At 45.8% G+C, this 19,017-nt stretch overlaps 1 protein-coding gene across 1 annotated transcript; it reads left to right on the top strand.

The window, feature by feature from the left end:
- The first annotated feature begins 11,882 nt into the window (after nucleotides 1-11,882).
- LOC109570482 (C-X-C chemokine receptor type 2) lies at nucleotides 11,883-18,413 on the top strand. The gene is made up of 2 exons (XM_019976479.2): nucleotides 11,883-11,954; nucleotides 14,174-18,413. The coding sequence occupies exons 1-2, from the start codon at nucleotides 11,939-11,941 to the stop codon at nucleotides 15,274-15,276; spliced, it is 1,119 nt and encodes a 372-aa protein (XP_019832038.2). The 5' UTR covers nucleotides 11,883-11,938; the 3' UTR covers nucleotides 15,277-18,413.
- The last annotated feature ends 604 nt before the right edge of the window (nucleotides 18,414-19,017 follow it).

The raw sequence follows: 19,017 nt of genomic DNA, 5'->3' as shown, positions 1-19,017 counted from the left end.
ACCACATCACATGTTTCAAAAATTAAAAAAAATATATTAAAAGCTATTGATGAAAAGTCTTCTTCCCAACTGCCTCCCATCTGCCCAGTTCCTATCTCCAACTCCTCCACCCCCAGGTAAACATTTGTGCTGTTTATTTGTACCGCAACCAAGGATACCACTTTGGCAGCCCCGTCTGTCAGGCAAAATGTTGATTATGCTGACGGAGCCACACCAGGGAGAGCTTGGTGTGGCGGGCTGCATGTAAGAGAAAACAAGCCAGGCTGCATGAAAGACAGAAGTTTGTTAGCGCTTGCTAGAACCTTGTCTCATGAATATGTAAGAGAGTGTTATCAGGGAGGGAGGTCATTCTCCTCAAAATGGGACATGGTGCTTGTTATGGGCTGAATAATGTCTGTATCCCTGCAAAATTCTTTCTTTTTTGGAAGAAAATCCCCAAATCCCTGTAATGGGGATCACTTCCTATGATTACATTTTAGTAGAAGTAGAAAAAAATAACAAAAGGAGGTCCTCCCCAGACCCAGAATCTGTCAGGACCATCAAAATTCATGGGCTGGGGCTTCCTTGGTGGCTCAGTGGTAAAGAATCCGCCTGCCAATGCAGGAGATGCGGGTTCCATCCCCAGTCCGAGTGCCACAACAATTGAGCTTGTGCTCTCGGGCCCATGAACCTCAACTACTGAAGCCTGAGTGCCCTAGAGCTGGTACTTCGCAACATGAAAAGCCACCACAATAAAGAAGCCTGAGCACCTCAACGAAGAGTAGCCCCTGCTCACCCCAACTGGAGAAAGTCCATGCAGCAACAAAGACCCAGCACAGCCAAACATAAAAAAATAAATTTATTTAAAAAAAATTCAGTGGCTGAAGCCCTGATTTCCAATGTGATGGTATTTTGGGGGTGGGAGGGAGTTAGGTTTACACGAGGTCATGACCGTGAGGCCCTTTGCATGGTGGGATTAGCATCCTCATAAGGACAGGGAAGCCTGCTGTGCGGCAGTGCACGGGGGTCGCAAAGGGTTGGCCACGACTGAGCGACTGAACTAAACTGAAGAAGAGGAAGAAGCCAGAGCTCTTTATCTCTCTGCACAGAAGGCAGCGGTCTGCAAGCCAGAAAGACAGCTCTCACCGAGAACCCATGCAACCAGCTCCCTGATCTCAGACTTCCAGTCTCCAAAACTGTGAGAAATAAATAATCTGTTGTTTAAACCACTGAGTCCACAGTATTTTGTGATGGCAGCCTGAGTTAAGATAAATTTGGAGGACCAAAAAGTGAGCTGTAAGGAATCTGGGAAAAGATTTCCAGTTCTCCGAAATATACCTTTTAATTGCCTTGCCAAATGCATCCCAACGTGTTGTGTTTAAAAGTGTGAATTCACACAGAGAGGCCGAGAACTGCTGGTGTGGAGGAAGGGTCTGCGGAAGAAGGGGGGTGCCCACAGGGACAGGACTATTCACGAAGCCTGTGACAAGCTGAGTGAGATATGACCAAATGAGTGATAAACTTCACCTGCTCATCCCAAGCCGCGCTGCCCCTCTGGGAATTGCTAAACTCTCATCTGCATGCATGCTAGGTCACTTCAGTCATGTCCGACTCTGTGACCCCATGGACTGTACCCGCCAAGCTCCTCTGTCCATGGGGATTCTCCAGGCAAGATTACTGGAGTAGGGTTGCCATGCCCTCCTCCAGGGAATCTTCTTGATCCAGGGATCGAACCCGCATCTCTTCTGTCTCTTGCACTGGCAAACGGGGCTCTTTACCACTAGAGCCACTTGGGAAGCACCAAAACTCCCACCTGGGAGGACATTAAGGGGAAAATGAATGTACGTGAAAAAGCCTGCGCTCCTTAAAGGATGGTGTTACGTTCTAGGCGTTGACTGCCTAACCCAGCTTCCAGCGGGTAGAGTACTTTTACCGCGATTATTTTTCTGCCTGCCCCGCCCCTCTCCACCCCGCCTGCCCTCACCCTCCGTGTATTTGGTATGATTTGAAGGTAATGCTTCCCTCTGCTGGATTGACCTCTCAACTACAGAGATCCTGGCCACCAGGAGTAGATTGTTTTTTGCTCTCCTGCTAGAGCTTAGGTGCTGCTGTCAGCACTGCTAGGGGTCTCATGGTTTCTGAAGCCATGGTGCGGTCACCTTTCCCTCCAGTGTAATTTCCCGGAGGCTAGAGGCGAGTTAAACAGAAGACAACCCCCGTGGGTCTCCCAGTCTCTAGAAATATAATCCATATTTCTTTCCTTTTCTTTGGTCAACAACTTTTTATGGCACCCTAATGGCCAAGCAGTCTCCTAGGCACTTGGGATACAGTGATCAAAATAGATAACGATCATTGCCCCTGTGAGGCTTATGTTCTAGAGAGGAGAGAGAGACGATAAGTAATAGTGTCTATAGTAAACAGGTGGATTGTATAGTATTATGTTAGAAAGTGATAAGTGCTGTGGAGAGAGAAAAATGTGTAAAGTAAAGCAGGGAACACTTTCATATTGTTAGCCTGGCACTCACCATGTAGCCCCAGGCTTGTGATTATCTTTCGGGGAAAAAAAATCTAACAATAATAAACATTGCAATAAATGAATAAATAAATATGTCATTTCAAAAAAAAAGTGGAGAAAGGGATACCCAGCAATGCTAGGGGAGATACAACTGTAAATAGGTGGACAGGGTGGGACCCAGTGAAAAGGCAGCGTCTGAGCAAACACTAAGGAGATGAGGGTTACCTGGGGGACCATCTACACAAGACCATTCCTAGAAGCCTGAACAGCACAGGCAATGCCCCCAGACAGCAGCCGAGCCAAGAGGTCAGTGTGGTGGAGCAGAGCTCTAAGAGACAAAGGAGGATTCGATTAGAGGATGCTATGGACTGAATTGTGTCCCTTCCCCCCAAATTCATATGTTGAAGTCCATTACATCAAAACAGGACCTGATTTGGAAATAGGGTCCTTGCAGAGGTAATTAATTAAGATGCAGTCATTAGAGGGAGCTCTAGTCTAACAAACTGGTGTCCTTAGAAAAAGGGGAAATTTGGACACAAACACATCAGGAGAACACCAATGTGAAGACGAAGGCAGAGACTGAAGTGGTGTTTCCACAACCAAGGAATGCCAGCAATAGTTAGCACAGCACCGGAAGCTGGGGGAGAAGCTGGGCACAGATTCTCCCTTGTAGCCCTCGGAAGGAAGCAGCTCTGCTCACACCCTAATCTTGGGTTTCCAGCCTCCAGAACTGTGAGAAAATGCTTTTCTGTTGGTTAATCCTCCCAGTTTGTGGTCCAGGGGGCAAGAGGTGGAGGAGTGATGGAGAAGGCAGTTTTTATTTTTAAAAATCTAGCCATATTTTATTTTTTTTAATTTTCTTGACTGTGCAGCATGTGGGATCTTAGTTCCCCAACCAGGGGTCGAACTGTGCCCCTTGTACTAAAAGTGGGACTCTTAACCACTGGACAACCAGGGAAGCACTTGAGAACTTTTACTTTTATCAAATTCACTTTTTTTTTTTTTATGATTGGGTGGGCTATATCCGCCCCCCATGCAAACATTACTCAACGTTAGAAAGCTATGAATATAATTCACATGCTAATATATCTAAGAAGAAAAAAACATAATTATCTTTAGAGGCATTTGACAAAATTCAATACTTATTTCTGATTTAAAAAATAAAACTCAATAAAATAACATAAGTAACAACTTTAAAAGCAAGTGTTATCCAGATTTTATCTGGATTTTTCCAGTTTTTCCACTAGTTATCTTTCTGTATCAGGATCCGATGCAGGGTTCCCCAAGGCTTCCGTTGGCATAACTCCCCAGTCTCCCTTAGTCTGTGACAATTTTGCTCATTCTTTCCTTGCTTTTCATGACCCTGACAGCGTTGAGGAGTGCTGGCCAGGTGTCCGGTAGAGTATGCCCCAGTCTAGGCTTGTCTGATGTTTTCCTCATAACCAGTCAGGGTGATGGGTGTTCAGAGACACTACCCCAGAGGTGAGGTGCCCTTCTCTTCACAACATCCCGTGGGTTTGTGAAACCTACACAGCATCCCTGGTAGCATCAGCCTTTTTCACTTGGTCAAGATGGTATTTGTCTGGTTTCTACACTGTGAAGTCACTTAAAATGCACCTAAGAAATAAAAGTTGTAAAATTCATCTTTTGGAAACATTGGAGGGTAGTAAGAAGGCATGACATGATCTGACTTAAAATGTAAACGGATCTCTCTGGCTGGTGTGATGAGAACAGACAGTGGGAGAAACCTGGTGGACACAGGGAAGACTGGGAGGTTGCCTTAGTAATTCAGGTGAGAAGGAATGGTGGCAGGGGCCAGGGCAAGAGCAGTAGGGGAGATGAGAAAGTAGAAGGTGGAATTTCTTTTGGTAGAGTCAGTGTAATTTTCTGATAGATTGAATTTTGAGTGTAACAGATAAAGACGTGTCACTGAATTCTGGCCTGAGCTGTCGGAAGGATGGAGTTGCCATCTTGAGTGAGCTCAGGTAAAAAGTCCAGTCTGGTGTTTGTGTCCTCTCCATTCCTTCAATATTTCACCCACCCAGGAGATATGTATCTGGTGTCCAGGCTGGTTGCATAATTTGAAGGACCCAATGCAAAATGAAAATGCAGAGTCCCTTGTTCAGAAAGCAGGAAAAAGCTTGTTTCTTCCTTTTATGGCCTTTCTCTTAAGGGGACAGAGTGGGAACTTCCTGGCCTTCCAGTGATTGCTGCTGCTGCTGCTAAATCGCTTCAGTGATTAGGTCTCTGAAATTCCACCACAAGGGACCTGGATTTGATCCCTGGTTGGGAAAATAAGATCCTACAAGCTGCATGGTCTGGCAAAAAAAAAAGTGTGTGGGGGAGACAGAGTGTTTTTTTATTTTCTATCTAATGTTGGACTCCCTGAGGCTGGGGATATTTGGGGGTGGGGGAGTGGCAGGCTGAGCTCTCCCATTCCAAGGCAACAAGAGGTGGGATACATGAGAGCTGAGCTCAGGGCCCTGTGTGTGTTCCATTGTCCCTTCAGACCTCACTTAAAAAACACAAATTCTAAAATAAAATTACAAGGAGTCTCATGGTAGTGGCTGCAGAGCATTCCACCCTGAACACAGGGCTCTTCCCAGCATGGGGCCCTGTACACTGCACAGTCACACGCCCACTCCCCATGTGTCATCTACTAGTGTGTGTCATACACTTTGCTGGGCACTGAGGATGCAAAATAGAATCCTTTACAGAGGGGCAAAGAGGAAAGGAAAAGAGGCTTTACCAATCACTGCTCTGTATCAGAGTCTCGCCTATTCGCAGTTCAGTAGGAGAGACAGAGTCCTGAAAATGGAACCCAGTCGAAAAAGTACAACAATAGAAAACAGGATGGGTGCCACAGGGCCCGAGGGGAAGGAGACTATGGCAGATTGAAGGGCTGCAGAAATAGGAATCTCAGTGTCTTGGACATCTGCTCACTGACCTAGCTGGACAGGCAGATCTGAGAGAGGAGAGGGAAATGACTGTCATAGTGTTATTTATTTACTTTTGAGTGAAAATGGCTAAATACATATTTTTTTTCTGATTGCACAATTAGTGCTCATTTTACCAGTTGGGCTACATCAAAGGATATAAGCAAGAAAGCAAATATCCATAATCCCACCATCCAAAGATAACCACTGTTAACATTTCCCCTCTATTGTCTTTCCTCCCTGTGCACATGCATCCATAGACTTATCACAGAATCCTATCATCCTGTGCATTCTTTTTGCTGACCTTTCTTTCAGCGGTTCTATTATAGACACCTTGTCACAGCATTAATTGTAGCTATACCTTATCGTGTTTAGTGGAAATAGTGTTCCATTTTACAGGTCGACTATAATTTGTAAAATAAGTTTTTTGAAAGGCATTGAAATATTACCAAATTTTATGGCTATAAATGACTCTGAGACAAACTTTATCCTCCCTCCCTTTCCCCTCTTCCTCCCTGTTCCTATTTCTTTCCTTCCTTCCTTCCCTCACGTTAAGTGGGCTCACAGGGTCAGAAGGTTCGCATTGTTTAGTGAGTCTGACCCACACTCACTGAACAGGACTGTGTACAGGTACAAGTCATGAACATTTATCATCTGCCAGATTCTGTGCTAAGCACTACATGCGTTAACTCAGTGATCCTCGTATCAGCCCTATGAGTTAGCGTCCACTTTTAGTCTCTTTTTACAGAGGAGGAAATTGAGGCACAGAGTTTGTATCTAAGCTTCCCAAGGCACAGAGCTGGCCAGGGACAGAGCTGGGATTTGCACCGAGGTGGCTTGGTTGGTGCTAGTGGTAAAGAACCTGTCTGCTAACACAGGGGATGTAAGAGATGTGAGTTTGATGCCTGTGTTGGCAAGATCCCTGGAGGAGGAAATGGCAACCCACTCCAGTATTCTTGCTTGGAGAATACCCATGGACAGAGGCGCCTAGAGGGCTACAGTCCATGCGGTAGCAAAAAGTCAGACATGATTGAGGTGACTCAACACGCAAGCACACACAGCTTGGTTCTAGAGCCCATGATCTTACCCCAGTTCATCCTCACACAGCTTCATGAGGCAAGTAGCCCCATTTTGATGGCTAAGGATATTTTGATATAGGTTAAGAAACGTGTCCTGTACAATGTCACGAACCTCCATCCACAGCTCATCAGGCACTCTATCAGATCTAGGCCCTTAAATCTATTTCTCACTTCTACTGTATAATCATAAGGAATTTGATTTTTGTCATACAGAAATAGTCTAGTGGTTTTCCCTACTTTCTTCAATTTAGGTCTGCCAGAGAATAGCAAGGAGAGATAAGTAAGCCTTCCTCAGTGATCAGTGCAAAGAAATAGAGGAAAACAACAGAATGGGAAAGACTAGAGATCTCTTCAAGAAAATTAGAGATACCAAGGGAACATTTCATGCAAAGATGGGCTCAATAAAGGACAGAAATGGTATGGACCTAACAGAAGCAGAAGATATTAAGAAGAGGTGGCAAGAATACACAGAAGAATTGTACAAAAAAGATCTTCTTGACCCAGATAATCATGATGGAGTGATCACTCACCTACAGCCAGACATCCTAGAATATGAAGTCAAGTGGGCCTTAGGAAGCATCACTATGAACAAAGCTAGTGGAGGTGATGGAATTCCAGTTGAGCTATTTCAAATCCTGAAAGATGATGTTGTGAAAGTGCTGCACTCAATATGCAAGCAAATTTGGAAAACTCAGCAGTGGCCACAGGACTGGAAAAGGTCAGTTTTCATTCCAATCCCAAAGAAAGGTAAAGCCAAAGAATGCTCAAACTACCGCACAATTGCACTCATCTCACACGCTAGTAAAGCAATGCTCAAAATTCTCCAAGCCAGTCTTCAACAATATGTGAACCATGAACTTCCTGATGTTCAAGCTGGTTTTAGAAAAGGCAGAGGAACCAGAGATCAAATTGCCAACATCCACTGGATCATCGAAAAAGCAAGAGAGTTCCAGAAAAACATCTATTTCTTCTTTATTGATTATGCCAAAGCCTTTAACTGTGTGGATCACAATAAACTGTAGAAAATGCTGAAAGAGATGAAAATACCAGACCACCTGACCTGTCTCATGAGAAATCTGTATGCAGGTCAGGAAGCAATAGTTAGAACTGTACATGGTACAACAGACTGGTTTCAAATAGGGAAAGGAGTTTGTCAAGGCTGTATATTGTCACCCTGCTTATTTAACTTCTATGCAGACTACATCATGAGAAACACTGGGCTGGAAGAAGCACAAGCTGGAATCAAGATTGCCGGGAGAGATATCAATCACCTCAGATATGCAGATGACACCACCCTTATGGCAGAAAGTGAAGAAGAACCAAACAGCCTCTTGATGAAGGTGAAAGAGGAGAGTGAAAAAGTTGGCTTAAAGTTCAACATTCAGAAAACGAAGATCATGGCATCTGGTCCCATCACTTCATGGCAAATAGATAGGAAACCAGTGGAAACAGTGTCAGACTATTTTTTTGGGCTCCAAAATCACTGCAGATGGTGACTGCAGCCATGAAATTAAAAGATGCTTACTCCTTGGAAGGAAACTTATGACCAACCTAGATAGCATATTGAAAAGCAGAGACATTACTTTGCCAACAAAGGTCCGTCTAGTCAAGGCTGTGGTTTTTCCAGTAGTCATGTATGGATGTGAGAGTTGGACTATAAAGAAAGCTGAGCACCGAAGAATTGATGCTTTTAAACTGTGGTGTTGGAGAAGACTCTTGAGAGTCCCTTGGATAGCAAGGAGATCCAACCAGTCCATCTTAAAGGAAATCAGTCCTGAGTGTTCTTTGGAAGGACTGATGTTGAAGCTGAAACTCCAATATTTTGGCCACCTGATGCAGAGAACTGACTCATTGGAAAAGGCCCTGATGCTGGGAAAGATTGAAGGTGGGAGGAGAAGGGGACAACAGAGGATGAGATGGTTGGATGATATCACTGACTCAACGGACATGGGTTTGGTTAAACTCCAGGAGTTGGTAACTGACAGGGAGGCCTGGTGTGCTGCAGTACATGGGGTCACAAAGAGTCGGACATGACTGAGTGACTGAACTGAACTGAACTGAAGAAATGTGTCCAAGGTTGTAAAGTGTTAAAGGAAAGCCAATATTTGAATCATGGTCTGTCTGAGGGGCATGGCAACTCACTCCAGTACTCTTGCCTGGAGAATCCCCATGGACAGAGGAGCCCGGTGGGCTACAGCCCATGGGGTCACACAGAGTAGGACACGACTGAGCAACTTACCACACACACATGCTGTCTGTATCCGAAGCAGTGGTTTCTGGGTTCCTCAGAAGGATTTCTGAGTTCATTCAGGAGAGTGTCCTCAGTTGGAATCTCATCTGCTTGGTCTCCAAGTTTTCCTCTCCATCTTCCACCAGAGGCTGATAATAACCAGGGCTGGGAGGTCCAACCATAGCTGCGTCCCTGGTCACACCCCTGTCACATCCTGGCATTACACAACTGTCTGCCTGTGACACATATTCTCTCCCTTCTCCTCTCATCCTGGATTACTGTTGGGTTCCAGAACTCTCTTGGTCAGGCCCAGTTTTGGTTGCATGTACAGACAACTCCTGGAGAAGGAAATGGCAACCCACTCCAGTAGTCTTGCCTGGAAAATCCCACGGACAGAAGAACCTGGCAGGTACAGTCTATGGGGTTGCAAAGAGTCGGACACGACTTAGTTACTAAACCACCACCACCAGACAACTCCACTTATAACTGGTCTTCAACAATAAAGACAATTTACTGGCTCACATAACTGAAAAATACACAGAGAAGATGAACTCTGGGCACAGTATGTTCAGGACCCTGGATCTGTTTCTCTGCAATTCTCTCGGTTCTGTCTCCTCCAAGTGTTAGTTTTGTCTTTGGACTGGTTTGCCATTTATGGTAGCAAAATGGCTTTCAGCAGCCACAAGGCTACATACTTGCTTTTCCACAGTCATTAAACAACCACCCTGAGCCTGGTTCTGAGTGGGATCGTCTTAGGTCATATACTTGCCCTTGAACCTGTCACGATGGCAACAGGGACTGTCATCAGGGAGAGGGATGAACCCTTTCCTCCACCTCCCTTGCCTCTAATTTGATCCCCCGGTCCGAGTGGATTCTTCTGCAGGGCTGTGCAGAGATGTTGAGGCCGGTATCAAAGCTGACAGGGGGACAAAATAGATAACCTTATAGCCAAATTGTGCGGTTCACACGGTCCTGCATAGAAGCTGCCACTTCTAGAACAGAATGGCAAGAACAGGCCTCGGCGTCTTGCTAAGGACTGGCATTTGGGCTGCACATGTCACAGCAGTCTTTGTGGCACTGGATGTTCTACACAGAATGGAAACATGCTCTCCCATCTGGGGTCACACAGAGTCAGACACGACTGAAGCGACTTAGCAGCAGCAGCAGCAGAGCCATTTAAGGGGGAGCCGTGATAAATGGAAAGTGACGTACAGAAGATACGTTGTATGGGCGAACTTGCTGGAACCTTTTCAAGTGGGTAGAATTTTATTCCAAGCTCATTGGTGTGTGCCTTTCCCCCTCCTTCAGTGAAATGCCCTTTCCTACCATAAAGGGAAAGATCCTTTTCAACTCTTTTCCCCAGATTGTTTTTCCACTGGAGACCTAAGCTACCACCATTGCCACCCCCACCCTGTCATGCTCATCCCAAGGGGCTGATTCTCCTTTGTTCCTTGGGTTTGAGGGAGGACTCTTCCCTAGTACCCCAGTGATTAGTTGAAACATGCTGGAATGCTGAAACAACTTGAGTGAGGGCCTGGGAAAGCAGAAGGGAATTATTCACAAAGAGGAGCTTAAAACTAAGTATTAGATGAGACTTTTCTTGCCCCGGTCTTTATGGGCCTCTTCCTTGCAGACTTCCTCGCCCAGTGACTGCTGCCCCCTCGTGGCGAATATTCTCAGTTTGCCCTGGAGTGCATACTGGCTTGCGCAGTCCAGACCCCAGTCTGTTTTCTCCCTTGTTCTCTATTTTCTGCCCCAGGAGCTACCTTTTCCCTAGATGATTAATTAGAGACATGTCTGCTCTTTCCAGGGACTACCCCATCTTCAAGTCCTTTCTAGTCTAGGCATTAGTTTGCAATTGGTCAACACCTGTAAAATCAAAGCATGGGTAGCCCCAGGGCAATTGTCTCCTTACACTTCCTGCTATTACTTATAAAGGATAAGAGAACCCAGGAGGAGAGCATGACTTAGTTTAAGAAATATGCTTGCCAGGGGCAGAATTGTAGGCACCAGTGCCATGCTACATTCGGCATGCATGGTAGAGGCAGAACACAGATTACACAGCACCAACTCTAAACAGTAGCAGATAGTTTGGAAAGGACAGACAGTCCAGCTCGGCTATATGAAGGTGCAGTTTTCAGGCACAGCTTATATACACTCTGTTCCTTAAAGTGATAGGCACCCTGAATCGCAGGAAGCAGGTAGGGGAGGATCAACAGCACATCCAAGGAGATATGACTAATGTTGTTTACTCTATAACCATTGAGTGAGCACTTACTCTGTATCCTGGCAGAGGCTCTGAAGGTGAATTGGAGTGGTCTCTAGCAGCCCACGGTCTAGTGGGGCAGACTGACTTGTAAATGCATCATTACAGGACAATAGGGTTCCTGTTATAAGGAAGAAGTGACCGAAGTACCAGAGGTAAAGCTAAAGGACAGACATTAGTTGCTGGGAGCAGCTGAGGCAGGTTCCCAGAGATGCCATCCGTCAAGACTGAGAGCGTGGCGAATGACATTACCACCACTCCTCCAATCACCACCATTGGCCCCAGCTCTGCTGGTCTCCCTGTGGTCCAGCCAGACTCCAGGAGTGGCCCCCAGACTCAGGGCAATTCTAATCAACCAGTTCTTCGTTGGTGGTGGTGGAGCTTCTTCCTCCAAAGCTCCATCAACATCTCCATCCCAAAGAAGCCTAGAGTTGAAGTAAACACTGCATGTTTGCTGTCCAAACACAACTCAGTCTTTGACCTCCTTCCCACTGGGTTGTCCTCTAGCCGTCAACCCCACCCCGGTGGTGGAGGGCTCCTACAAGGCCCTCCCATACGGACTGCTAGAATCTGTACTATATAAAGTCAAGTTCTTTCCCCTTTATTCAGGTCAGGCAAGTTGGAAGCTTTCAAACGGAAATAAAAGCAAGAAAAGGAAGAGAATGACAATAGCTATCCACAGAGTGGAGAATTCAGATAATGGATCCTTAACTCCATCTTCACCTAGGGTTCCCCTGCTTGGACACAGGGACCCTGTGAGTCTCTGATAGCCTGTGACCCCCTGATTTAACCTGTTCTCCAAATATAGACATGGGCAGGGCCCAAGGAGGAGCTGTGCTGTGACGAGGCTTCCCTATTCTTTATTCATCAAGTTTCCTCTCATTGTTAAGGCACTCTGGTCTCTGAGTTCCAGGCTCTTACAGTTGGACATACATGGTTGGTGACTCAGGTAGGGAGCCACCTCTGATTGCCAGGACTTTTTCTGGGGCAGGGTGACTTAGTTTGACTATATTTTGGAAAATGCATCTGGTTGTCTGGGACCTGTGATTTGTACTCCATTGACTCCCTGCCTCCTTCCTCATGACCATGTATTCAGTTCTGTTTTTATACATGGCTACAGATGGTGACCAGGGGGCCACAGTCTTCTCACCTTCACCTTTCACACCTCTCTCCTTTTAAAAATATTTATTTATTAAAAAAATTTTTGGGGGGGCTGAGCTGGTCTTTGTTGCTACACGGGAGCTTTCTCTAGTTGCAGAGAGTGGGGGCTACTCTCTAGTTGAGGTTCACAGGCTCTAGGCACGTAGGCTTCAGTAGTGGTGGAACAGGGGCTTAGTAGCTGCAGCTTGCAGGCTCTAGAGCACGGGCTCAGTGGTAGTTGCGGCTCACGGGCTTAATTGCTTCGTGGTATGTGGGCTCTTCCTGGAGCAGGGATCAAGCCTGTGTCTCCTACACTGGCAGACAGATTCTTAACCACTGTGCCACCAGGGAAATTCCACATCTCCCCTTTTTTAGGGAAGAGGATGACTTTTTCTGATTTGACGTTTATTGCTTTGCCCTGAGGCTTAGTCTTTTGTGAAAATGCAGTCCTGGCAGAGATATTAAAAGGTGTGGGTTTGAATGAACTCATAGAACCTCAGATTTGGAAACATCTCAGGGGTTATTTACTCTGCCTCCCTCAATTTGGATGAGGAAATGGAAATCTGGAGAGGTAAAAGGACCCACTCAAGGTCACATAGCTAATTAGTGACAGAATCAGGACAGCACGAGCACTGGATACCAGATATCCTTATTTCCAGTCTTGGTAATCATTTGTAGGGTTTTCAGATTGTTCTCGGAAGAGTCCTGGAGGTTTTGTGGGAACCTCCTCTGTAGAATCCCAGGGACGGGGGAGCCTGCTGGGCTGCCGTCTATGGGGTCCTACAGAGTCGAACAGGACTTAAGCGACTTAGCAGCAGCAGCAGCAGCCTCTGTAGTGACTACTTAGTTGGAGAGAGGGGCACACCCACCCTCCTCAGCAGAAGAGCTTTTGTCTGTTTCATGTCTGTTTCTTCTGGTAAGATTTTGCTTCAATAAATGTTTAACAACCTTAAAAGTTATTTGAAAAGTGCTGAACAATTCTGTGGGTATTTAAGGGGTGACCATGATGGGGGTTTCTCTTAAATGCTTACACTTTCTTTAGACAGAGGACCCAAACATTTATTGCTCCTTTAGAGAAAAAGCTTAAAATACACTTTTTTTGAGGGGGGGAGCTGTGCTGCGTGGCATGTGGTATCTCAGTTCCCCAGCCAGGGACTGAACCTGTGCCCCCTGCAGTGGAAGCGGGAATCTTAACCACTGGACCACCAGCAGAAGCCCCTTGAAATACACTCTAATGCAATTTATTACTATATTGTCTTCCCTCAGTGGATTTTAAGAAGGTTAAATAAGAATTGGTAAAGGAATTCCCTAGTAGTCCAGTGGTTAGGATTCAGCACTTTCGCTGCTGGGCCCTTGCAGGCTGCATAATACAGCAAAAAACAAACAAAACACCAGGAATACCATGGAGGGGAAATAGCATAGAAAGGGGCATCTGAGAGCAGGTTTTGTCTTTGCCACCCCATGGACAGTAGCCCACCAGGCTCCATGGAATTCTTCAGGCAAGAATACTGGAGTGGGTTGTTATTTCCTTCTCCAGGGGATCTTCCCAGTCCAGGGATCAAACCCACATCTGCTGCATCAGTAGGCAGTTTCTTTACCACTGAGCCACCTGGGAAGCCCTAGAGCAGGTTTGCCTCCTTCCATTTTGCCTGATGCTGGCCCTTCCCTGAATGTATAGAACAACTTAGTCCTCCCATCTGAATGCCCAGACATGGCTGAGGATGCAGAAAGTCAAAGTCAGCACAGAGGCAGTATTATAGGTAAACCTGATGCCACTATGGGGCCAACCAACAGCTGATGTTTTTCCCTGTGTGTATGTCCATATTATCCCACATTTAGGCCTCGGGGTTCTGGAAAGCTGACAACACGATGAAGCTGATCCTTAAAGCAGCCTGTGACAGAGGTGAAGGAAGGGCTCTTCAGTTACCAAGCTAGCAGATAAGCACAAGATAACCTAGTAACAGTTATCACATCCTTGATGAGAGTGATTTGGATCTGAGTTACTAAATCACCTTTCTTTCCTTCTAGTCTTTCAACCAGATCACACCATGACAATCATCCTGAAAGATTTATCTAATAGCAGTATTTTGTGGGAGGGGTTTGAGGATGAGTTTGGAAATTACAGCGGCACGCCACCCACAGAAGACTATGATTATAGTCCCTGTGAGATAAGCACTGAGACACTCAACAAGTATGCTGTGGTCGTCATCTATGCCCTGGTCTTCTTGCTAAGCCTCCTGGGAAACTCCCTGGTGATGCTGGTCATCTTATACAGCCGGATTGGTCGCTCTGTCACTGATGTCTACCTGCTGAACCTGGCCATGGCTGACCTGCTCTTCGCCATGACCTTGCCTATCTGGGCCGCCTCCAAGGCAAAGGGCTGGATCTTCGGCACACCCCTGTGCAAGGTGGTCTCACTCCTGAAGGAAGTGAACTTCTACAGCGGTATTCTACTGCTGGCCTGCATCAGCATGGACCGCTACCTGGCCATTGTCCATGCCACACGCACGCTGACCCAGAAGCGGCACTGGGTCAAGTTCATATGTTTAGGCATCTGGGCCCTGTCCGTGATCCTGGCCCTGCCCATCTTCATCTTCCGTGAGGCCTATCAACCACCGTACTCCGACCTAGTCTGCTATGAGGACCTGGGTGCCAATACAACGAAATGGCGGATGATAATGCGTGTCCTGCCCCAGACCTTTGGCTTCCTCCTGCCCCTGCTGGTCATGCTGTTCTGCTACGGATTCACCCTGCGCACGCTGTTTTCAGCCCAAATGGGGCACAAGCACCGGGCCATGCGGGTCATCTTTGCTGTCGTGCTCGTCTTCCTGCTCTGCTGGCTGCCCTACAACCTGGTCCTGATCGCGGACACCCTCATGAGGGCCCATGTGATTGCTGAGACCTGTCAGCGCCGCAATGACATTGGCCGGGCCCTGGATGCCACCGAGATCCTGGGCTTCCTGCACAGCTGCCTCAACCCCCTCATCTACGTCTTCATTGGCCAGAAGTTTCGCCACGGACTCCTCAGGATCATGGCCATCCGTGGCCTGATCAGTAAGGAGTTCCTGGCCAAGGATGGCAGGCCTTCCTTTGTTGGCTCTTCTTCAGGGAACACGTCTACTACCCTCTGAGACTCCACACCGGGCTCCTCGCTTCCCCTCAGCATCATCCCAAGCCCCATGTCCTCTGGCTGTTCACAGTCCCATGTCAAGGCAGCTCCCCATTGTAGTTACAGGAAGTTGCTGAGGCCATGTCCCTAATAGGCCCCCATCACATGGACTAGACAGCCTGTCCTGGGCCCACCTCTTGCTGTAATCACCATGTCAACTGATAGAGCTTGGTGCATCCTACCACTGAGCCCACAGTGCTCTATCTTCTGGCAGACATCCTTTGAAGATATTCTTTTCAGTGATTACAAAACGTTCTCATTAATGGGAACCATTAATGTAAAACACCATTGGTTACTTCCCTAGCTCTCCCTTTCCTTGTCAGCCAGGAAAGTCCCCTTCCCTTGAGAGAGGCTGAAAATGACAAACACTCATTTTCCAAGATTCCCTTAAGATAGGAGTGGCCATATCATCTTGATCTGATTTATAAAACTTAAAAATAATGATGTGCTGGTAAATCACTCTCCTGGTGGGGAGGAAGTTCTGATTTGTAGCATTTGCTATGTTCTGTGGTATAAATAAATGCTACCACCATGGCTGGTTTCAAGGATGGTGGTGTTTAACAACAAGCTCACAAAATCTAAAAAATGTGATAATGTGCTTTCACAAGCTTGTGCAAACTGGCTTCAGCATACTGTTGCTTAAGAGGAAGTCTAATGGGCTCAGGGGACTCCTGGGAAATATTCTTAATTTAAAACACACACACACATACACATCCTTGGTTCTTGACTTTGACTATGGTTATAGGATATGATGTGTGGAGCTGAAGCAGCCACTTTGTGAAAAGGAGGGAAAAGGCCTTAGGCTGATGGAGTCAAAGGATAATAAGGACCTGAGAATAAAAAGCCCAGAATAAACCTAAGCATAAATGGTCAAATGAGTTTCAACAAGCGTGCCAAGACTATTTAAGGGGGAAAGGATGGTCTTTCAACAAATTGTGCTGGGAAAATTAGATATCCACATACACAAGAATGAATCTGGGCCCCTACCTTACATCATATACAAAATTAATTTAGAATGGATCAAAGACTTACAATTAGAGCTAAAATTATAAAACTCCTGGGAAAAAACTTAAGGAAAAAGCATAATTTGGTCTGAGGTTGGGAATGGAGTGAGGCTCAGAGATGGGATTTAGATCAAGGTTGAGACTGGGATCAGGGGTTGAGGTTGGAGTCAGAGATGAAGTGTAGGGGAACCAGGGATGGGATGGTGGTTTGTGATATGATCAGAGAAGAATGAGTGTCAGAAATAAGGAGAGATCCACAAACAGACTGAGGCTGAGGATGGGGTGAGATTCAGGGAGGTTGGAGATGGGGTTGGGACCAGGTGTGGAGTAAGTCTTGGGAATGGAATGAATGTGGGAGTGTGGGAGGGGTGTCAGAAATAGAGTGAATGTCAAGGATGAGTTAATGGCTACAATACTGGCCACTATGATTTAATCTAGTTAGTGACTGCTGCAAAAGGCACCACCAGTAAGGTCACCATCCTCTCTGGAGTATTGCCTATGATGCTCTCTCAGGGGCCCAGATGGAGACACCTTGGCCTGTCCAGCTTGAGACTCTAAAAGTAGGTTGGTGAGGAAGGAGTTAGGGGCTCAGGCCCTAAGAAATACCTCTGATTCAGGGGAGAAGATAGAAGAATGTAGAAAGAATCCAGGGAGGAAAGCAGGAACTGGGCCTGGAAACCTCCCTTTCCTCTCCCTCCCTCCCCTAGTCCCCTCTCCACCTCACCTACTGTGTAACTCAATGCTCACCTTCCTTCATCCTCTGCTGCCCTAAAGACAACTCCATCAGGGGCTTCAGTAAGTAAATAAGGATCCATATTGGGCCTGTGGAAATATCCAGATGACTAATAACACATTTGAAAAAATGCTTGCCCTCACTAGTAACCTGCGAAGTGGAAATCAAAGAGCAAAAAATAATTTGGAAATGTTTTCAGGACAAAGATTCCGTCTGAACTCTCTTCAAACAAGTGCAACATTGTTCAGTTAGATTTTTTTTTTTTAATGCAGTGTGTAATTCTCTGGGTATAGCTCAATGATTTGGATTTTAGATCTGTAAGAATGCCGAGATGTTAGTACTTAAGTAACATAATGTATGAAAATATCAGAAACTGGTGTTCTAATCGTTGAATAGTGTAAGGATTAGCTATCTGGTCAAGGTTAGGGAAATGCAGAAGGAAATGGCAACTCACTCCAGTATTCTTGCTCGGAAAATCCCATGGATGGAGGAGCTTGGTAGGCTACAATCCATGGGGTTGCAAAGAGTCAGACACGACTGAGCGATTTTACTTTCACTTTCAAAGTTAGGGAGCTGTTTACCTCGGGGAGGAGCTCAGCATCCAGGATGGAGCTGGCATCAGGATGGGCTGCATCTTAAGATCAAGGGGAGCAGCAGGTGGTCAGGGATGGAGAGAGTCGGGGATGGAATTGGCATTAACGATGGGGTAAACACCAGGGATTAGACGGGGGATAGAGATTGGGATGTGAATGTATATTTTGCACAATGCTTGCTGATGTTTAAAACTTTAAAGTTATTTTAAAATTTTTTTTGGCTGCACTGTGTGACATGCAGGACCTTAGTTCCCTGACCAGGAATAGAACCCACTCTCCCTGTGATAGTGGAAGCAGGAAGTCTTACTCACTGGCCTTCCAGGGAAGTCCCCATGCTTGCTGATTTTAAATTTTGAAAATTTGTTCTGTGGGTTTAGTTAAAAGTTTTCAGCCTTCAAGTTACAATGTTGAATAATACTTTTTCCCCCTACACTGTTCCCCTTCTGACCAACCACAGCCTCCTCACCAGCCCTTGTTTCCCTGTCTAGTAGCCCATTCTTAGTCTAGCAAAAATATTAATTGATAATCTGTATTTTGTTCCATAGGGGTTTAGTATTGCTTCTTTTCCAGAAATTTGTGTTTTATAGGATCTTTCAGAGACTGAGAAGTCTTATAGATGAAGATGAAATTAAATGACCAAATCCTCTTTGGTCTAAGGGTCGTCCCAGACATGACCACTAATCAAGAAGTCATGAAGAGTACCGATGTAATTTGGAAATATTGAAAGTTTGGTTCCAGACCACCACAATAAAGCAAATACGGAAATAAAGTGGGTCATCTGGTTGTTTTTTTTTTTTTTTTTGGTTTTCTGTGCATATAAAAGTTGTTTATACTGTAGTCTATCAGGTGTGCAATAGCATTATGTCTAAAAAATGTACATACCTTAATTAAAAATACTTTATTGCAAAACAATGCTAACCATCATCTGAGCCTTCAGTGAGTCATAATCTCTTTGCAACAGTAACACTGAAGATCACTACTGAGCAAATAATGTTGGAAAAATGGCACCAATAGACTTGCTTCAGGTAAGTGTTGCCACCAACCTTCAATCTGTAAAAAAACACAATATCTGCAAAGGACAACAAAGTGAAGGGCAATGAACTGAGGAGGTATTCCTGTACAGCCATTGGTGTTTCCATGCAGAGATTGGAGAGGCCAAAGATCTCTGGGTTTGACCCAGACACCTGCAAGTGGCTCATATCTGGGCTTTCCCCACGGCTGGTTTTTCCATCCTGGTATTTTATTTATTTATTTTTGGCTGCACTGGATCGTCATTGCTTTGCACGAGTTTTCATTGCAGCGAGTGGGGGCTACTCTGTAGTGGCGCATGGGCTTCTCATTGTGGTGGCTTCTCCTGTAGAGTTCAGGCTCCG

This window comes from Bos indicus, chromosome 2, assembly GCF_029378745.1.
Source record: "Bos indicus isolate NIAB-ARS_2022 breed Sahiwal x Tharparkar chromosome 2, NIAB-ARS_B.indTharparkar_mat_pri_1.0, whole genome shotgun sequence".
Taxonomy (NCBI): domain Eukaryota; kingdom Metazoa; phylum Chordata; class Mammalia; order Artiodactyla; family Bovidae; genus Bos; species Bos indicus.
The sequence above is the reverse complement of the archived record's forward strand: the minus strand, read 5'-3'. Positions and strand labels throughout refer to the sequence as shown.